Here is a 17,318-nt window from a genome sequence, read left to right as displayed (position 1 = left end):
TTTCCTTTCTTTTCCTGTTTTCTGCATGTGGTGTTATAACCCAGCCTTCCTGCAGCTCTTAACTCTGGAGCATTGCCACCACAATGAGTGGTTATTAGAGGGAGTTGCGTTTTTGCAATACTTGTAGTTTTTTCCCGTGACAGTCAGGTTTTGAGAAACATAAAGGCCGGTCAGCTGGACCAGATTTATAATTTATAATCAATGTCACGCATGCTTACACGTGTGTAACACTTTTTGTTTTGTTTGTACATGTACATACATGCTCAACCATGAAAACAAAACATCACTTTTATTTAAAACACAAAACATGCACAGCGTGTGTCATTTCAGGAATGAAACAAGACTTCAAAACTTGCTTTAACACATTCATTAGACCACCATCCAATCTAATTACCAAAAACATTTTTATGTCTCTTAATAATTACTGTTGTTATCCATTAATTTTCAATGTAATTGTTTTACAAAAGAAAAGAAAAAATAATAATATAAAGCCCTTTTTTTCTTATGTTATTAAGATGCCAAATCACAGTTATTTGCTTGCATTTCTGGACAGAAACATTTTAGTGGTTGAATGTTATCTTTGATTAATGTGTGAGCTCTCATGAAAATCCAGTGACATGAAAATGTGAAATCACAATTTTTTAGTTGTAAACAAGTTTTTGATAGATTTCTAAAATATTTGTATTTTCTTGTTTTTTATAAGAAGTGGTCTAATAAATTTGTTAAGCACTGTAAGTAAAAGCTTCTGATGTGATGAACTGCTCGCACATCATTCTGCAGACACTATTCGACCTTCTCTGGAGTTCTGAGATTTTAGAGAAATCTTGTGTGACGTTTCTTCTTGTTTTCTCACCTCGCTCTCTTCCATATATTTTGCAGCTGTCTGGAAGACACCGCTTGTTTCTGTTTCTTTTCCACTTTGAAATTAATTAATAGCACACAATAATATTATATAATATAAGGAATATTTTATAATTAAGTATTATATAATTATATAAGTATTATATAATATAAGGAATAATGGTACATGTCTGATTCTTCAGCTCAGTATCAAACACCTGTACAGTGATTCATTGTATTACTATATGTATTTGTACAGTATATGTAACGATACTGTTACAACTTCTGTCTCTACTTTCTATGATGAGAAACAATAAAACACAACAATTAAATTTTTTCCTTTAGTGGTTTTGGTTTTTTCCCTTCAGGCACGGTAGAAATAACTGTGTGTGTGTGTGTGTGTGTGTGTGTGTGTGTGTGTGTGTGTGTGTGTGTGTGTGTGTGTGTGTGTGTGTGTAAGAGAGAAGAACAGTGTAACTTTTATACAATAGTTACATTCACAGAAAAAATATGGGAACAGCTTAAATATTTTTATACATACACTCAGTACTTTTTTTTGGATGAAATTTTTGGATGAATTTAGTTTAGACCTCAGTTTATTTATAAATGTTGATTTATAATTGTTTCCCTAGTGGATTTTTTTTATTTTTTTACAAATCTAAATTTACACTCACTCTGGCCTTTAAACAATGCTCAACTGATACTAAGGAACCCAAAGTATGACAACAAATCCCCCACCATTACCATCCTGATCCTAACCCTGGTCCTCATAGTGTTCACACCAAATTCTGACCCTACCATTCACATGTGGAAGCAGACAACTTGTGACTATTTGAGTTATCGTTGCTTCCTATCATCTTGAAGCAGTCTGCCCATTCTCCCTTGACCTCTGGCATCAACAAGTTATTTTTCCCAGAGAACTGATGGATATCTTCTCATTTCTGGACAGTTTGCTGTGAACTCTAGAGATGGTTGTGTGGGAAAATCTCAGTAGATCGGCAGTTTCTGAAATACTCAGACCAGCTCATATGGCACCAATAACCATGTCACGTTCAAAGTCACCTCTCTTCCCCGTTCTGTTGCTCAGTTTGAACTTCACCAGGTCGTCTTCACCATGTCTATATGCTCATGTGTGCAGAGTCGCTGCCATGTGATTGGCTATTTAGATATTTGTGTTAAAAAACAAATGAACAGGTGTACCTAACAAGAAGAATTATGAATATTACCTAAATAACTTGTTGCATGGCCATTTTTTTCTTGCACCACCAATAAATATATATATTTTTTTTATTTACAATTTATATTCATCACTTCATTCATTTTTCACAATCTTTGTAATTTGCAGATATACTTCAGTATCTCTAGAGACTCCAGAACACATAGGGGTACATTCCATTTACTATTTACATTGTTTTCTTTGACACATGTCTTCAAAGGCAGTAAACATTCTAGTTTAAAGGGTGTCAAACACATGAAACCCTCTCTGTCCATTAAAATCTCTTAAAAAAAATTAGTGTTACTAATTGGCTGTTTTCTTGTCACAGGCAGCACCAAGCTGGCATCATTTTGCATAAAATCATCTACAGGTCATCAGACTCTGGCACTGAGATGGGCTCCAGGGTAATAGTGGGTAAAATCAGATGGGTGCCCTCAGATATCCATCCTTGGGCTGTCCTGTTGAAGGTGGGTCTCTTCAACCCCGCATCCTGGAGCTCTGGGTATCTGGGGGGGTTCAGGTCCACTTCAGGTAGTTTAAATGTGATTCCTCTGGAAACTTTCTCAAATCCACCAAATGGAGTGGCAACCCTGTAATTAAGATCAGTTTATGACTGTCAGTCTTTGTTGTGCTCAGCTCTAATTCATTAAAACAGACTCGTAGTTTTCTCACCGGTTGAAGCATTTGTATTCAGGAAGCTCTGACCGTGGGTCTGCTGCTGGCATTTTTAGTTTGAGAGTTTCAGCGAGGTCAGGGTCACGGAGCAGGGCCTCCTCCCATGGGGAGTGATATGACTTGTGTGTAGCTGTGGGATTTAACTTCTCAGTAGTCGTTACTGTGAAGGAGGAAACCAGAATCAGTCAAGGGCGATCATAATCTGGGTTATTGTTTGAACAGAATGATCCGTCAGCCTGCTTTGCTTTTACGTGTTAACTCTGAGCTGTTTTCTTGAGCCATTATGTTTTAGAGTGGACTGCGCTTAGACAACACTTAACACAGGCACACTGAGTTGTCCATCAATATGATCTGAGGCCTTAAAAATAGCACATAGTTGAAGCGTGTGCTCATCATGTAATGTGTCGACATGAGATGATATTGTGCTCAAGGGTTTTTAGAGGAGGCACAGGACTCTGCTGTCAAAATAATACAATTAAATAACGCTTTTAAAGCTGCCCATAAAGCTGTTGTCCTGTTCTGGAAATCGGTTGCCATAAGATAAGACCAGCTGTTATGAATCTATGATAGCAGTTGTTATTATTATGACATCATTACATAATCAGTAGCTTTTATTTGACTGTGCAGTCTTATCGGCTGAATTTCAGACTCATGTACAGAGGAGCAAATGTAAAACAGAGTAATCCATCTTAAAACTACATCTTTGATTATGATTGTTTTATTTATTTATTTATTTTTGCATTACCATATTTAGATCCTCATTTAATTCACTGTTGGATAAAACAAGAACAGCCTGACTTACTAAGCTGCATAATTACCTGAATCTTTTTTTTCAGCATTAGCAATGTTTCCATTGGCTGGCGGCTCCACTTTTATTTCCACAGAGTGTGTATTCATGTTCAAAATATCATTCTGCAAAACAGAATAAAGTGCATCATTGGGTTAAAATATCAGTTGTGTAGCTACATGTTGAACTGCTAACATCTATTGCTGCTTTTTGTGTCACGCACATTAACAGCAAAGTGCCTGAGCAGCCTCTCAGAAGACTTGCCCGCAGGATGTAAAAGGCACGAGGCACATGTCTCTGTTATCATCCATGTCTTACCACACTCTTTGTTAAGAGCAAATATCCTGATAAATGTGTGCAGGCACCTTTACAGATTTTCTTTAAACCAAATCCTGGAACTTCAGAGAGAGATAATGAATAAAAAGTAAGTAAAACAAACAAGTCGACTTACACTGAGCAGCACATTTGCTTCGTTTTGAATACTTTCAAACGTGTATTTGTCAGATCTTCTCTGGCGCATTTTGAAAAGCCGAGAACCTCTGTTGGAAAGCAGAGATAACTCCTCCAACATGATGTCTTTAGGAGTGCTGAGCTTCTTTCCAAGGTCCATAACGTAACCTGCCCAACAACAAAGTTGAAAAGATGGGGAAAAAGCAGTCTGTTATGTAGTTTAATGTATTCATTACATTTTGCATAATAGTGATGAGGCAATATTTTTTTTGATATTCCAGTATTTTACTGTATGTACTTTAAGTTTTAACTTTGAATTTTAATTTTCACTGATAACTGATGTTTTGCTATAAATGAGAGAGTGCAGGCAAAGGTTCCTGGTTTATGTCAATGCCACAATAAAAACTACATTCATGAGTACATAAATAACAATATTAGTTTGTATCTATGTTAGATGCATATTCCTGCAGACATTTGTGTACTAAAGTAGGAATGGATGGGATTAACAGTGGCCACTGGCTTGTTTTCCCATAAACCCGTCCAGGAGATCATTGCAGCACTGGTTTTATAGGTGAAAATGTGGGACAGTAAGTATAAATATACACAACGTAATGTCAGTTTATCGGCCTGGCTAGGTTTAGGCAAGCTCATAAGATAGCATTATATGAGTCACAAAATGTATAATTTCAATTCTGTGAGCTCTGCCATGGAAAACAAATTGTCCCCATTGTACTTGTACTTGTACAATCGTTTTGGCTGTACGTGATGCTCCGTTATCCACGTGTACAGACAGAATGTACCCCAGCTGTCACAGACCTTCACGTTTCCCAAGCAGCAGTTGGCCCTCACAACCTCCCTCCCTGACACCCACCCAAAAATAGACCTTTGGAAATGACAAAAACATAGCCACCATAGGTATAAATCATCCCATTAGCTGATTTATGGTAGTCGCTGGAGAGCAGCCTTGACATTTTGAACTCTGATAACAACGAATTTTCTCTTGTGTTTTTGTCTGCCGAGCCTCAGCTCTAATATCATACCGCTGGTACCCTGGACCTCTCGGCATATAGCTGTGGCACACTTCTTCCTCTCTCCAGCAGGCATTGTACAGAATTGTGACATTGTGGCTTTGGCGAGATGAGAAGAACTCAGGAGGACTGGAAACACATACAGGACACAGGATGTAGTTGTTCTGCCAGAATCATAAAGTTTTATTTTCTGCTCATAGGTTGATGAGTTTATAAATATAAGGCCATGTATGAAATGGAGAGTATTTAAAGATCTCTAAATAAAACTCAAAATATATTCATTCAGTGTTCGTTCTGTTCCTGTTTTGGTACATAATAAAATTCACAGACATGAGACATGTATAGTTTTTGAGTCTCTAACGTCTGTGTCCCATTTGCTGTTTGCATATCGATGATTTGAACAGTATACTGCTCATGTCATTTTATAATAAACTCTGAAGGTGCCACATTTAAAGATTGCAGCATATTGCATAACCTATAAAGCTCCATTGTACATGCATTAGTGCCATACACGCAATTCTTAAATCTCTGGTGGTCACTGCACCAGTTTTTCAGTATGTGAGCTAACATTAGTGGCATCGCTTTTAATGCTGCGTAAAGGTCAAGGATGAATATGTGTCCTAAGTTTGCATGCGTAGCTGGACACAATCATTGTCCTGCAGAGCCAAATAAAACTGCTCAAGCATGAGACCAAAAATATTTTTCTCTGTAGCTGGTGTTTTGTGTATTTTTAGGTTTACTTTGTTGCTAAATTCAGAATGAGATCAAAGATGGTACAGCTCTAAAAATGCTTTTTAGAAACTCTGAAATGTTGAATAACTCTGCTGTGCCCTATGCCGTTGACTTTGGAAGAACTGTATTAAAAAAAATGTTAAAAGTAAAAAGAAAGACGATCAATGGGATTCTCAATGCAAAAATATATCCAATGCTCTGATAAACTCCTAAACACACATGCAGCCATTTAGAAAACATAAATGTTAGATGGTGTCAAATTTAATTGTTTTTAAATTTTAAAAGAAGTGCTGTGTTAACGTTATTAGAGCATAATTAAAAATACATCACATATTCACAAAATAAGCTTGATAAGGCTTGTCCATACCTGTGATGGTCGTCCTGTATCCTTGAAGAGGAGACACGGAGGCTCAGGGGTCAACCTACAGTAGGTAGTTTGATCTTCCCTGATCTTCACACTCCTGGACACTAAAGCCAAACTGTGAGTGTGTCTCTGGGTCTGTTGTGACTGGAATGCAGCTTACATCAATAGGCTAAATTTAACCTGCCAAACACTCAAAACCAATCTCAAACACCATGGGGCAAGGATCGCTATCATAGAGAGAGGGGGGAGGATGGACAGCACACACACCCACTCAGTGAGATTTTGTTTGGTGCCTCTCCTGTCTCTCGACGCCTTATATTCGACATGTCTCTGTGGGCTGACATAACCTCTGAGGTACCATGCCTTCATGTTAGGGAAGCTGTTAATGTTGCGTGCGCACTTCTGTCTCCAAACTGAGTTGTGTTACTATTGTTATGTGTAATTACTGACTCTGGATAATGATAAACAGATAAGAGAGGGGTGTTAAAGGGGTGATGGAGTATTGCCAAGAAGGGTTTTATATCAAAGTCATTATCCTCGCAGTTGAAGCTGTTGCAGTGCTGAAGATATTCTGACCGTTAAATTTTTTTCAAAGTCTGTGAAGTTTAAAATAGGAATAAGGCTGAAACCCTGTCAACTCAGTATTTTAACCCTTTAAAGCCTGAACCATGAAATAATTGCCAGAAAATTCTAATCTAAAAATGGAGCGTTTATTGAACCATCTGACAAAATTGTTAAAAAAATTAATTACATTTTATTTTCTATATATAAATTTGCATCATATTTGCTACATCCGCCATTAAAAAAAAAGCTTAAAAATGTATCCTGCAATTTATACCATTTTTTCAGGGGGAAAACCGGCATCAGCTGCATGTGATATTATCCTATAATCTGAATTTAAAAAGGCAAAACAGAGAAATGAAAAAGACTATATCTACTCTTCAAGAGTCAAATTTTACAATAAAAGATTGATATCAGGAACTTCTGAGAAACAAATTAAATTCAAATAACAACACTAAAAGTGTGTTTTAATCTGTTTTATTTCTTGTGTTTCAAAAGTGAAAACAGTGATATTGTACACGGTAAGAGCCCAACTTTAAATTTGCACGCGTCACGTGGAAACTCTGGCACTCAAGGACAGCATCTGCTTCTGTTAACACTTAAACACCACACAGTGTCTGATCAAAGGTGGGAAACTTTGCATTTATTCATGCAGGATTCATTCCTATTAAAAGATCAACAAAATAAAAGCAAATAAGCCAACACACAGTTTGTCACTTTAAATAACACTTTCCTTAAGGCACACACACTGATTGTAAGCTTACAACTTTTCTGGCAATGCATTGCAAAAGATAAAATAGGAACCATATGATGTCTGAAAAACACAAAAGTCAATAAAGTGAATGGTTACTTGTGTAATCGCCACTGCATTACTACTGAGAAAAAATCTGATTATTATAGGATGAGTGATATAATACTGTTTGGATGACACTCTGGTGGCACAATAGCAACATTTCCCATGAAAGCTGAGCTCATATCTCACACAATCGTCACAGTATGTTCTTGCTTTAAACCAAATGATTTTTTCATGCAATCAACATAATTATCCATCCCGTCATAAATGCAAAACCAACATAACAAATGGCTTAAACTGTGCCAAAGCCTTACCCTCATTTTTCGACATACAGTACTCCATCTCCTAGTGACAAATAACAATTCTCTGCATTTCATGTTTTCTATACTCTGAAGGAAAATCTGTGCCTTACAATGTTAATATCATTTATTATTTCTCTTTCTCTGATATCTGACTTCATCTATTAACTTCGCTGAAATGCACTGTACACAGGAGAGCACTTTGTTGGACTGAAGCCTTGTGCCATTTGCCCAATACTGGCCCTAAGAGGCTGGGCAGGTCTGAAGGGAGGCCCATAGAAGGCTGGTTTCTCAGGTGAGAATGTCCTGCTCTTGGTAAGAATGTGAAAAGCTGGGGCCTCATGATGATAATGACTCTTACTGACAGGTGCAGGATCAAGAGATACCCTGCGTTTCCATTCTTCTGGAGGCTCTGGCAGAGATCCCCGGTGCTTTGCAGCTTTGGCATTAGTAGCTGCAGATGAGGGGAGAAACAAAAAGGCTTCATCCACAGAGCCAATAGGGCTTCTTGATGCTGCCTCCCATGGTGTAAGTGGTTTGTGGACTTTTTCTTGGAATGATGTTTGCCTCTGTATTGGCAGTACCCCGGGTGTGCTCACTGGTGACAGATGTCCAGGAGAAGGCATTGAACTCAGTCTCTGAGGCAGGCTCAGCGAACGACTTCTACCAAATCCCTAAAAGAAAAGCACAAACTTGTTGGCTGGAGTGACAGCAGCATTGCAGACTCTGCTGCCACCATCTGGCTTCTCTGAAACCTGGAGAGCTAATGCTTTTGAAGTGTATTCATATTTTAAGTGTAATAAAATGTGTGTTACTCTTCTCTAAAATAAAAAAAGACTTACTGAATAAAGATTATCCTTGAATTGTCCTATGACAAAACATTACCATTATGTGAATGTTTGAGCCCTAAGAGTGTCAGGTATTGAAACTATTAGTTTCGATGCTAGGGGTGGGAATACTATCAAATGCCTCAAATAAAGAACAGCATGTAGGATTGAGTTGCACCAGTTACCCTGGTATAAAAGTCTAAATAAGGACTTAGACCTCTGATATTTCTTAAGTCATTACCTTTGCTCGAAATTAGGAACCCTGTTTTTGTGATTGACTTGAGTTGACCTATAATGCTGTCTTTCTTGTCAAGCATTGTTGTATATTTGATATTGTTGTGGCTTCACTCTAGCTGTTCTGTTCTGAGTCTTTTTAAACTTTTTATTTCTTGCATCTGTCCTTGCTTAGAAAAGTGTTTTAACAGCCCACGAGAGCACTTTGTACTTCGTGGGTGATGCCTCAACAGAAATGGTTTACTCAATATTGCCTGCAGAAGCTAAAGAAACCAATGCATGTATTTGATGTTGCACACCTGTGGTAAGTGTAGCTATAATTGCTCTGCTGGTATACTTGTGTCTCTGCACACAGAAGAAGGAATACATTGATGCATTTGAAATCTTGTTCATGTTTATGTCTTTAGCTCTGTGAAATAAATTAACGTAAAGATACTTTATTACTTTACCAAATCCATCTTGACTGTCTGTTCTTTGATAGTTTTTTTATGTCATTTTTTGGTCATTTTATTACATTTTCCTTTTTACACTTCCACAGAGCAAGGGCAGAAGTAGTGTTAATGTTTTGAGGTCCCCCCCGTTTTTCCGTCTTTTTTTGATTGATTAAATATGCCTTATATTGTCTTTTAAAAAGTGCAGATTCCACATTACAAAGCAATTTCAGATTTGTAGAATATTTTGAGGTTTTATTTGTTTTTTCTATGAATCCTGTTAAAATGTTTTAGTGAAAACAAATGGATATGGTTAATATCAATATTAGTAGCAAATGGACAATTTCACTTGTGTAAAAGTCATATATATCTGAATTTTAGGAATTATTCAGACTAAATGAAGAAGATTTCCGAACTTACCTGCTGCTGGTTCAAGCACCTTGAAACAAGTACAGTGTTAATGCCATTGAAAAGACAGGGGAAAAAACTTGGAACTACTGGAACTATTTCCTCTGCCTCTAGAATTTGCATAAGAATTACAATTTTTTTAAATTACTTATTTTATTTTTTTTATTATTATTTTTAGTTTGAACAAGTATTTATGTTATGGGTCTATTTCTAAAGGCACTCTAATAGGGTTTTTAATGCAATAAAAACAAACAAAACATTTAGCTACACGTAAGTATGTCAAAATTTTAATTTAATAACTTTTCTGGAAAAAAACCAACAACTTGAAACTGAGAAAATAACTTGAAATTTTAAGTTATAAAATCAAAATTTTGAGATGATAACCTGTAATTGGGACTATAAATGTTTTTTTGAAAAAAAAAAAGTAAAACTATTTTGTTTTTGCTTTTTTCAGTGGCAGAAACAAGCTTCTATATAGCTCTCATCAGATTAAAGGTAGACAGAGTCATGCTGTAAACTGTGTGACTGGATAACTCTCTAACTCTCTTTTTCATTGTCACAAACTCCTGAAGTCAACTGAATGTAGCATTTTTCATATTGCCTGTAATCTGCATACTATAGTATTTAGCAAGTTTGTGAGCTTATCCAAATACACTTTCCCTCTCACACACACAGGACAAGGAAAAAGACAATTCTTAAGAGAAAGAAATGTAAACTTAAATGTGCAATTTTACATGTGACCTGTAGAGGTCCACAGAATTGGGATGAGCTTGGAAGCACTTTAAAACATCAATATTTTTCAGTATTTAAAAGAACTTATATACAACAGCTGCTACTAAAATATGTTTGATTTTGAACCCTGTATAGCAAAGATCTTTCAAAATCTGCAATAGCACTATATTTTAAGTTCATACTTTAATAAACTACTTACTTTATATACTTTAATACTATTATCATGTGCTAACACTATTATCACTGCCTACGTGTGTTAGATTAGTGTTATTAATATGACGATATTTGAATTAATAAGACATTGTATGTTAGAAGGTTGTGTTTGTTTTTCATGATCTTTTATTTATCCAGGTAAAAGTCTCATTGAGATTAAAATCTCTTTTCCAAGTGAGACTTGGCCAAGAGGACAAATGTATATAATTGAATGAATAGTGGAATTGTAAAGCGCTTTGGGTGCCTAGAAAAGCGCTATTCATTATTATTGCAATCCATTATTATTATTATTATTATTATTATTATTATTATTATTATTATTATTATTATTATTATTATTATTATATTTTTCATGCATATCATCTGATGCCTGGGCCACTATTTAGTCCAATTTCATAAATAACTATTTTGCATGTTAACATTTTTTTACTTGTATTTTAAGCTGACTTCTGAATAAACTAAACTGAATTTAATTTAATTGAACTGGTAACTATAATAAAGGTGTTTGTTGCATAATTATGGCTGTAACTAGACTGAGAGAGAGAGAGAGATTGATGTCAATCAAATGCTATTTCTACATGAAATAATCAAAAAAGTTTATTAATGTGTATAGTTTCTCAATAGAAAACAGGAATACTAAAAAGGTAAGGAGATGTTTTGTGATTGCTGTATCTTTAATCAGCGATAATAAGTTAAGGGTATATGAAACCACTGAAAATGCTCAAAGCTTTAGTTAATTCTACTCTGTCTCTAGTTATACATTTGAAAAAAATGCCTCTTTGCTGTATACAGATAATATATTATTTATCATGACGGAAGCTAATGACTTGCTGTCCATGAATGTTTAGAATAGCAAAATCAAATTCTGCTTTTGAGGGGGCTGAGATTATAGTTCCAGACTTTCAACATTCAGAGATTAAGATCGAAAAGCTGTAACACACAAATACAGTTAAGTTTGAAAGATTAGGTCGTAATTGCTAAAAGTGCAACAAGATTGAGCCACTTATGTGCAAAAGTGTGAGGCAGTGAGAAAGACAAAGGAGAAAGGAAATAGGGAAATTGTTCACAACACACATATGAAGTACACAAGTAGGAGGAAAGAGAAATTTAATAGCATGATAGTGCCGAGTACAAGAAGTGCAAACACTGACATGTCAGAAAGATGAGGGGATAAAGATTTGCAGTAGATGTTTTCGTGAAACCGTAGCAGAACATTCAAATTTCTATGATATTTTGCTCATTTTTTCCATCAAGGATGAGGATATAGAATTTCTGATGAAATTTCTGACAGTTGAATAACTGGCCATGTTGAAAAATACCCACATAAAAAACATTTTTAGAATATTTTAGTCATCAGGTCACAACCAAAATGAATGCTTTTTGCTGCTCTAATGCCATCAAAGTCTGGAATGAGGCTGAAGCAAATGCAAATTGTTTCCCCAAACACACATGAGTATTATAAATATAAGTTGTAAAAATCAGTTATCATTAACTTGAATAAAAGATTAAACAATCTAATGTGATAGGGGTAAATATCTATCTATCTATCTATCTATCTATCTATCTATCTATCTATCTATCTATCTATCTATCTATCTATCTATCTATATATCTATATATATATATATATATTATATATATATATATATATATACATATATATAGCGAGAGAGAGAGAGAGAGAGAGAGAGAGAGAGAGAGAGAGAGAGAGAGAGAGAGAGAGAGAGAGAGAGAGAGAGAGATAATAAACATTATGTGTTTGTTTTGTATTGTCTGGGGTTTCATGGGTTCCTATCTCAGCATGCAAATTTGCAGGTGATCTATTTTCTTAAAAAAAACAAAAAAACCCAAAATAAGATATTGTAGCAGAACAGGACTCTCTGCACACATTATTGCACATCACAAGAATCTACATTATTTTGTTTTGCTTTTCCCTTTTTCTCCAATTGTCAGGGACATTATGTTATGTGCTAATGTGTTTATTTGTTGTACTTTATGTTGAATTTATCTGTCACAGATTTAAAAGAGCTTAACTGTACCTTAAGTTGTTTCCTTACATTGCCAGCTAAACAGATCTCAATAGCTGCAAATTATTCCAGTTGAGGCCTACGTTTAGTGCAAAGGACTCTATATTTCCACCTGTTAAGACACATTAGAGGCTGCCAAGTTGCAGATAACTATGTAATTACTGTCTCAGTGTTGACTATACCAAAACAAGACCATATACAGTACAAGAATTAATGTAGCATGGCTACAGGTTTCCAGTGTTTGCTTGTCACCACTGGCTTCTTAGCAGAAAACTTTGGCCAAGGAGCCAATTGACGTGCGCCTCTAGCAATAAGAGATGCAGGAGAGAAAGCTGAAGCTATGCTGTCAGCAGCAGATGGCTGCTGGGAAGATGTGCTTGCAGGTCTGGCGCTGTGTGCTGGCTTTTTGGTTAAGCGATGGGCTGCAGGTGCTGCAGTGTGCTTTTTATCCACGTGCTTGTCAATTGCAAGAGGCTCAGCCAATCTTGTGTTTTGGGCAGAAGAACTTTGGGAACTTACCGATCCAGGTGACTTAGTTGGGACTTCTGCCTTGCTTTCAACAGCAAGCTCAGAGGCATTATAAGGAGAAGTGGCAGAGGCAACCCTAAGTTTAAGGTTTTTGGTAACCTCGAACTTTGACACTGGGGCTGGTTTGGGACTGGGGGTGGGGCTGGGGGGGGGGCTTTTGGTTCCAGGCACCACATTATATTTGAACAGTGATGAGTTCAACTGATAAGGCTGATGTTTCATTATATCTAAAGAGTTGAGTTGCTTGGGGGCTGATTTAGATTTCTCTTTGGTCTTGACATTGACTTTTGGGCTTGTGGAAGGGGGTTGTTTGGCTGCAGCATAGAAAGGAGAAAGAAGGGGATTGTAGGATAATGGAGGTGGGGCTCGAATATTCGATGAATACCTCCAAGAGTTCGGGAGGGATGAGGTCAGGGAGGGGGATCTGATTTTGTTTGCTTGCACTGTTTCAGCATCAACAATGAACTTCTCCATACGGGACTGTCTTTTGGCAAACAATTCTGCACCTTTTCCAGTCATAGCTGGGCCATCACCAGCCCAACTGGTACCTCTGTCTGAGATCCGACCCTTTGGAGAAAACTGTGGTGCTTTTGACAAGTGGATATATGACTTCCCTGCTTGTGGTGGGCAAGAGGCAATTGAGTGTGAAGTGCTGTCTGCCTTGTTCTTTGAGCGTGAAGTTGGATACTGTGGTCTGTAAGTAGGACTGTGGGCCTGCATACTCACAGGGGATCGTTGCTGCTGTTGACTCCAGCTATTTGTGGTTGGCTGCAGATGAAGCTGAGAAGAGCTGTCCGGAGCCCAGGCATTAGTAGGTGTTTGAAGTGTTGCCTGAGTTTGATCTGGTGCCCAGCGGTTGGCCATCTGTTGAAGCTGAGCCCAGTCTTGTTGCTGTAAGTAATTCTGACTATGAGGACCCACGGGACTGTGCGAAGGTTGTGAAACCGGACTTCTTGGCGGAATATTGGGCTCGCTGGAGGGGCTCCTTCTCATCCATGGTGGACAGTTTGGGTTGAGGGTGGGTTTTGGGGCTACTGGAGGGGGATTCTTGAGTTTTATTGTTCTGGGTTGCATGAAATTACAAGCTTCAGCACCTAGACTAAAACAGTCCTCCTCCGAATCAATATAAGACCTCCTTTCCCCTTTGTTTTGAGTGTGAAGATCTGAATATTGTGCCCGCACAGATGACTGTTTATTAGTGGCTTTCTGTTTTGATTCTGGTAGGATGCCAGTTTTGATGGCTGGCACAGATATTCGCTCATCTCTTGAGGCTATTATGTCTCCAGTTGGAGACCAAACCTGTGGGTTAGTGTTAATAGGCACAGGTACTTTAAATCTTGTTTCGTGTTTCTTTGTAACTGGAACAACACTCCCAGGTATGGGGGTAGAACTTGGGCTATCTTGAAATCCTAGAAAAGGCCTTGCAGTTCTGTTTGGTACCAAGGGTTTTGGTACATTGGACAGATGGTTCATGTCCTGGAAATCTTCTTGGTATTCTCCATGCTGCTTGAGATTTGCATTCATATAACTCTGATCTGCCTGATCAGCATGCGCGTACATTTCCTCAGTGTCGTAAATTTGCTGTGCTTGTTCACAGGCAGGTTCTGTTAATACTTCCACAGGTAATCCTTCACTCCTCAGTTTTTCATGCTCGGTAACAATTTCATCTATTCGTTTGCGCCGCTGAGCAAACATCAAAACTCCCTTCCCTTTTGTCTCTGGTAGAGCATCCATTTCTTGAACACTTCCCCAATTCAGACTCAAATTGTGCTGCTGCTGATAAAGAGAATACTGCTCCTCTAACTCTGAATCACTGGTGGCCACAAAGTTATACCCGGCTGATCTAACTTCTTCAGCCCCCTCCTCTATTTGGTCTTCACTGTCAACCTTGTTGTCACCAGTTCCGTAACTCACAAGCGTAAACTTCTTGACTCTCTGCCGGCGTTTTTTGAACAGCAGGGCTCCCTTATTTTGGGGGTTTGGCGCATCGGTTAGAAGCCGAGCAATTCTCTTGCATTTAGACTTGGTCTCCTTGACATGCCTTTCTGACTGGCTCTCGCCGCGACTGAGCCCTGAGACAAAGAAAAAAATGAAGGGAGGGACAGAAAGAGAACGAGGGTGAGAGGAGAAGGAGGAGGAGGAAGGAGAGAGATTAAAACAAGAAGAAGCTGAACCATAAAACATAGGAAAATGTGGATTGTAATGTTTTTTGTTTACACTGTACTCAATTGGTCAATTTTCAGTAAAGTAAAAAAAAAAAAAAGCTATGGGACTGATAATGCCATTAGTATAAGCAACTAATGGAAGCATGACAGGTAAGACACAATTTCAGATCCCCCTGCTGAAGCAAGCACACTAATAAAAGCATCATATTTACTTACAGCTAACTTAGGGGGCATCCATAAGGCAAGAAAAGTGAGGAGCTCATTTTCCACTGCAGTCAAGGCTTACGATCGGAAAAGGGATCGGGTGACAGGCCAGGGTGACACATGCTGGTGTCTGTCAAATTTGTTTCTGCCAGCCTCATCATATGGTCATATTTTATTCTTATCCTGCTCTGACTAATAAAGCCATGGGTATTCTCCCAGTAAGTCCACTTCAAATAGACCCTGTGTTACAGCATGAAAAAACAGCAGCACCCATTGTGCTTTGTCAAAGTTATTTATCAATTAAGTTAGGTCTTTTGATTCACATACCAGCTACAGTAAATACAGCCAAAGGTAACTTTTTAAAAACTTTATTCACTGACTGTAATGTGTGCCTCAGCTGGCTGAATTTAAAGTAACTAAATAATATCTTAACTGTTCACAAATCTTATTAAATCATTTTAAATCTTAGAAAAAAAACAACCTTTCTGCTGCTGTGCAGTTTGCAGTACTACCTTGACTGACACATAAAAGGAGGGTAGAAGATCGATACTTACGTGTGTACTTTGCCCTCTGCCTGTCTGGTCTGCACAGATCTGTGTCAGACTCCGAGTTCCACTTCTCTGCCTGCTCAGCACCCTCATCTGAAATTCCAAAGGAGACAGAAGCAGGAGGTGCTTCACTGCTCCCTCCTTCCTCTGAAGATTCAAGCTTGCTGTTTCCAGTCTCTGGGCCTTTTCTATTACTGGCTCCCGTGGGCTGTCCTGTGGTCAGGGTCAAGGCCATGGTCATATCAGCAGCACAGCCAAGAGAGGAGAAAGAAGACTGGGAATGTGGCCGTGATATCTTGCCAGCATGATCCTCTGAGTCTGTGCACTCTGGATGCAGGGATGTTTGTGAGGTTTGGATGTGAGGAGACTCTCTCGACTCACTAAGGTAGATGTCATCCTCTTCCTGATATGATACTTCTTCTTCACTTCCACTAAGTTCAGGCGGGGACTGTTGCTCACCTGCAGATTCCCATTCTTGAAGGTGTTCTGGGGAGTCAGGGTCATACTTGGAGATATAAGTACTTTCTGGCTCTAACAGGTACTCTGCTTCGCTGACTTCATCTTCATTGTGGGACTCTACCACAGACCCAGACACATAAATCTCCTGGGACCCATCTGAACCTGACCAGGGGGCCAAGTTACCACTCTGCTCTTGGTCTTCCGTTTCTGGTTCCATCTCTAGTAGTGTTTCACAATATCCCGGGTTTCACCAGCAATACCTTCATTAAGACAAGGACAAACAACTTAAGGCTAATTAATCTTTTCCCTTTAGGTATATATATCTCAATATAACAAACTATTTCAGCACACATATAACTATATAGCATGCCCCTGAAGGTCCACCCTTGGCTACAATTCATGTTTTCTGTTCAGCTCAAGAGATTTTTAGCATTCAGTGACCTTTGTGACATTAGTGGTTACCATGTTATTTCCTAAATTATTCCTATCCCCAATAGGAAGTGCAGCTCTGCTTTGGCAGTTTCAACAGGGCTGCCATTGCTGTAAATGGAATGGTATGTATTATCATGAGGGAAACAGCATTCACATCCAAGAGCATAAGCAAAACAATTGGTGGCTGTTTTCCGAACTTGTGTTTATACAGAGATTTCTTTTCCCTCCGCTGCCGTCATCTGTCACAACAACCGAAATCTCTGTCAGCCTCTCCATGTAAGAACTAAATCCAAGACACCAGTCCTCCTTCCCTTCCTTCAAAGACATTGTTTATTTTGTCACATGCTTTTTTTGTTTGTTTCTTA

At 38.1% G+C, this 17,318-nt stretch overlaps 2 protein-coding genes across 3 annotated transcripts; both read right to left on the bottom strand.

Moving 5' to 3' along the window:
• Positions 1 to 2,220: 2,220 nt before the first annotated feature.
• Positions 2,221 to 6,237, bottom strand: myoz2b (myozenin 2b). Of its 2 annotated transcripts, XM_026171129.1 has the most exons (6): positions 6,096 to 6,236; positions 5,009 to 5,125; positions 3,970 to 4,136; positions 3,550 to 3,643; positions 2,729 to 2,891; positions 2,221 to 2,646 (listed from the first exon to the last, which is right to left on the bottom strand). In XM_026171129.1, exons 2-6 carry the CDS (start codon positions 5,088 to 5,090, stop codon positions 2,421 to 2,423), a joined length of 732 nt encoding a protein of 243 aa, XP_026026914.1. In that variant the 5' UTR covers positions 5,091 to 5,125; positions 6,096 to 6,236; the 3' UTR covers positions 2,221 to 2,420. The 2 variants fall into 2 exon arrangements, with proteins under 2 accessions (XP_026026914.1, XP_026026915.1); XM_026171130.1 differs by lacking the exon at positions 5,009 to 5,125 and having other exon boundaries at positions 6,096 to 6,237.
• Positions 6,238 to 7,269: 1,032 nt separating this feature from the next.
• Positions 7,270 to 16,753, bottom strand: synpo2b (synaptopodin 2b). Its single transcript, XM_026171128.1, has 3 exons — positions 16,069 to 16,753; positions 13,137 to 15,217; positions 7,270 to 8,419 (listed from the first exon to the last, which is right to left on the bottom strand). The coding sequence occupies exons 1-3, from the start codon at positions 16,736 to 16,738 to the stop codon at positions 7,910 to 7,912; spliced, it is 3,261 nt and encodes a 1,086-aa protein (XP_026026913.1). The 5' UTR covers positions 16,739 to 16,753; the 3' UTR covers positions 7,270 to 7,909.
• Between the last annotated feature and the right edge of the window lie 565 nt (positions 16,754 to 17,318).

This window comes from Astatotilapia calliptera, chromosome 6 (genome assembly GCF_900246225.1).
Source record: "Astatotilapia calliptera chromosome 6, fAstCal1.2, whole genome shotgun sequence".
NCBI lineage: Eukaryota > Metazoa > Chordata > Actinopteri > Cichliformes > Cichlidae > Astatotilapia > Astatotilapia calliptera.
Note: the sequence above shows the minus strand (reverse complement) of the source record. Positions and strands in the feature narration are given on the sequence as shown.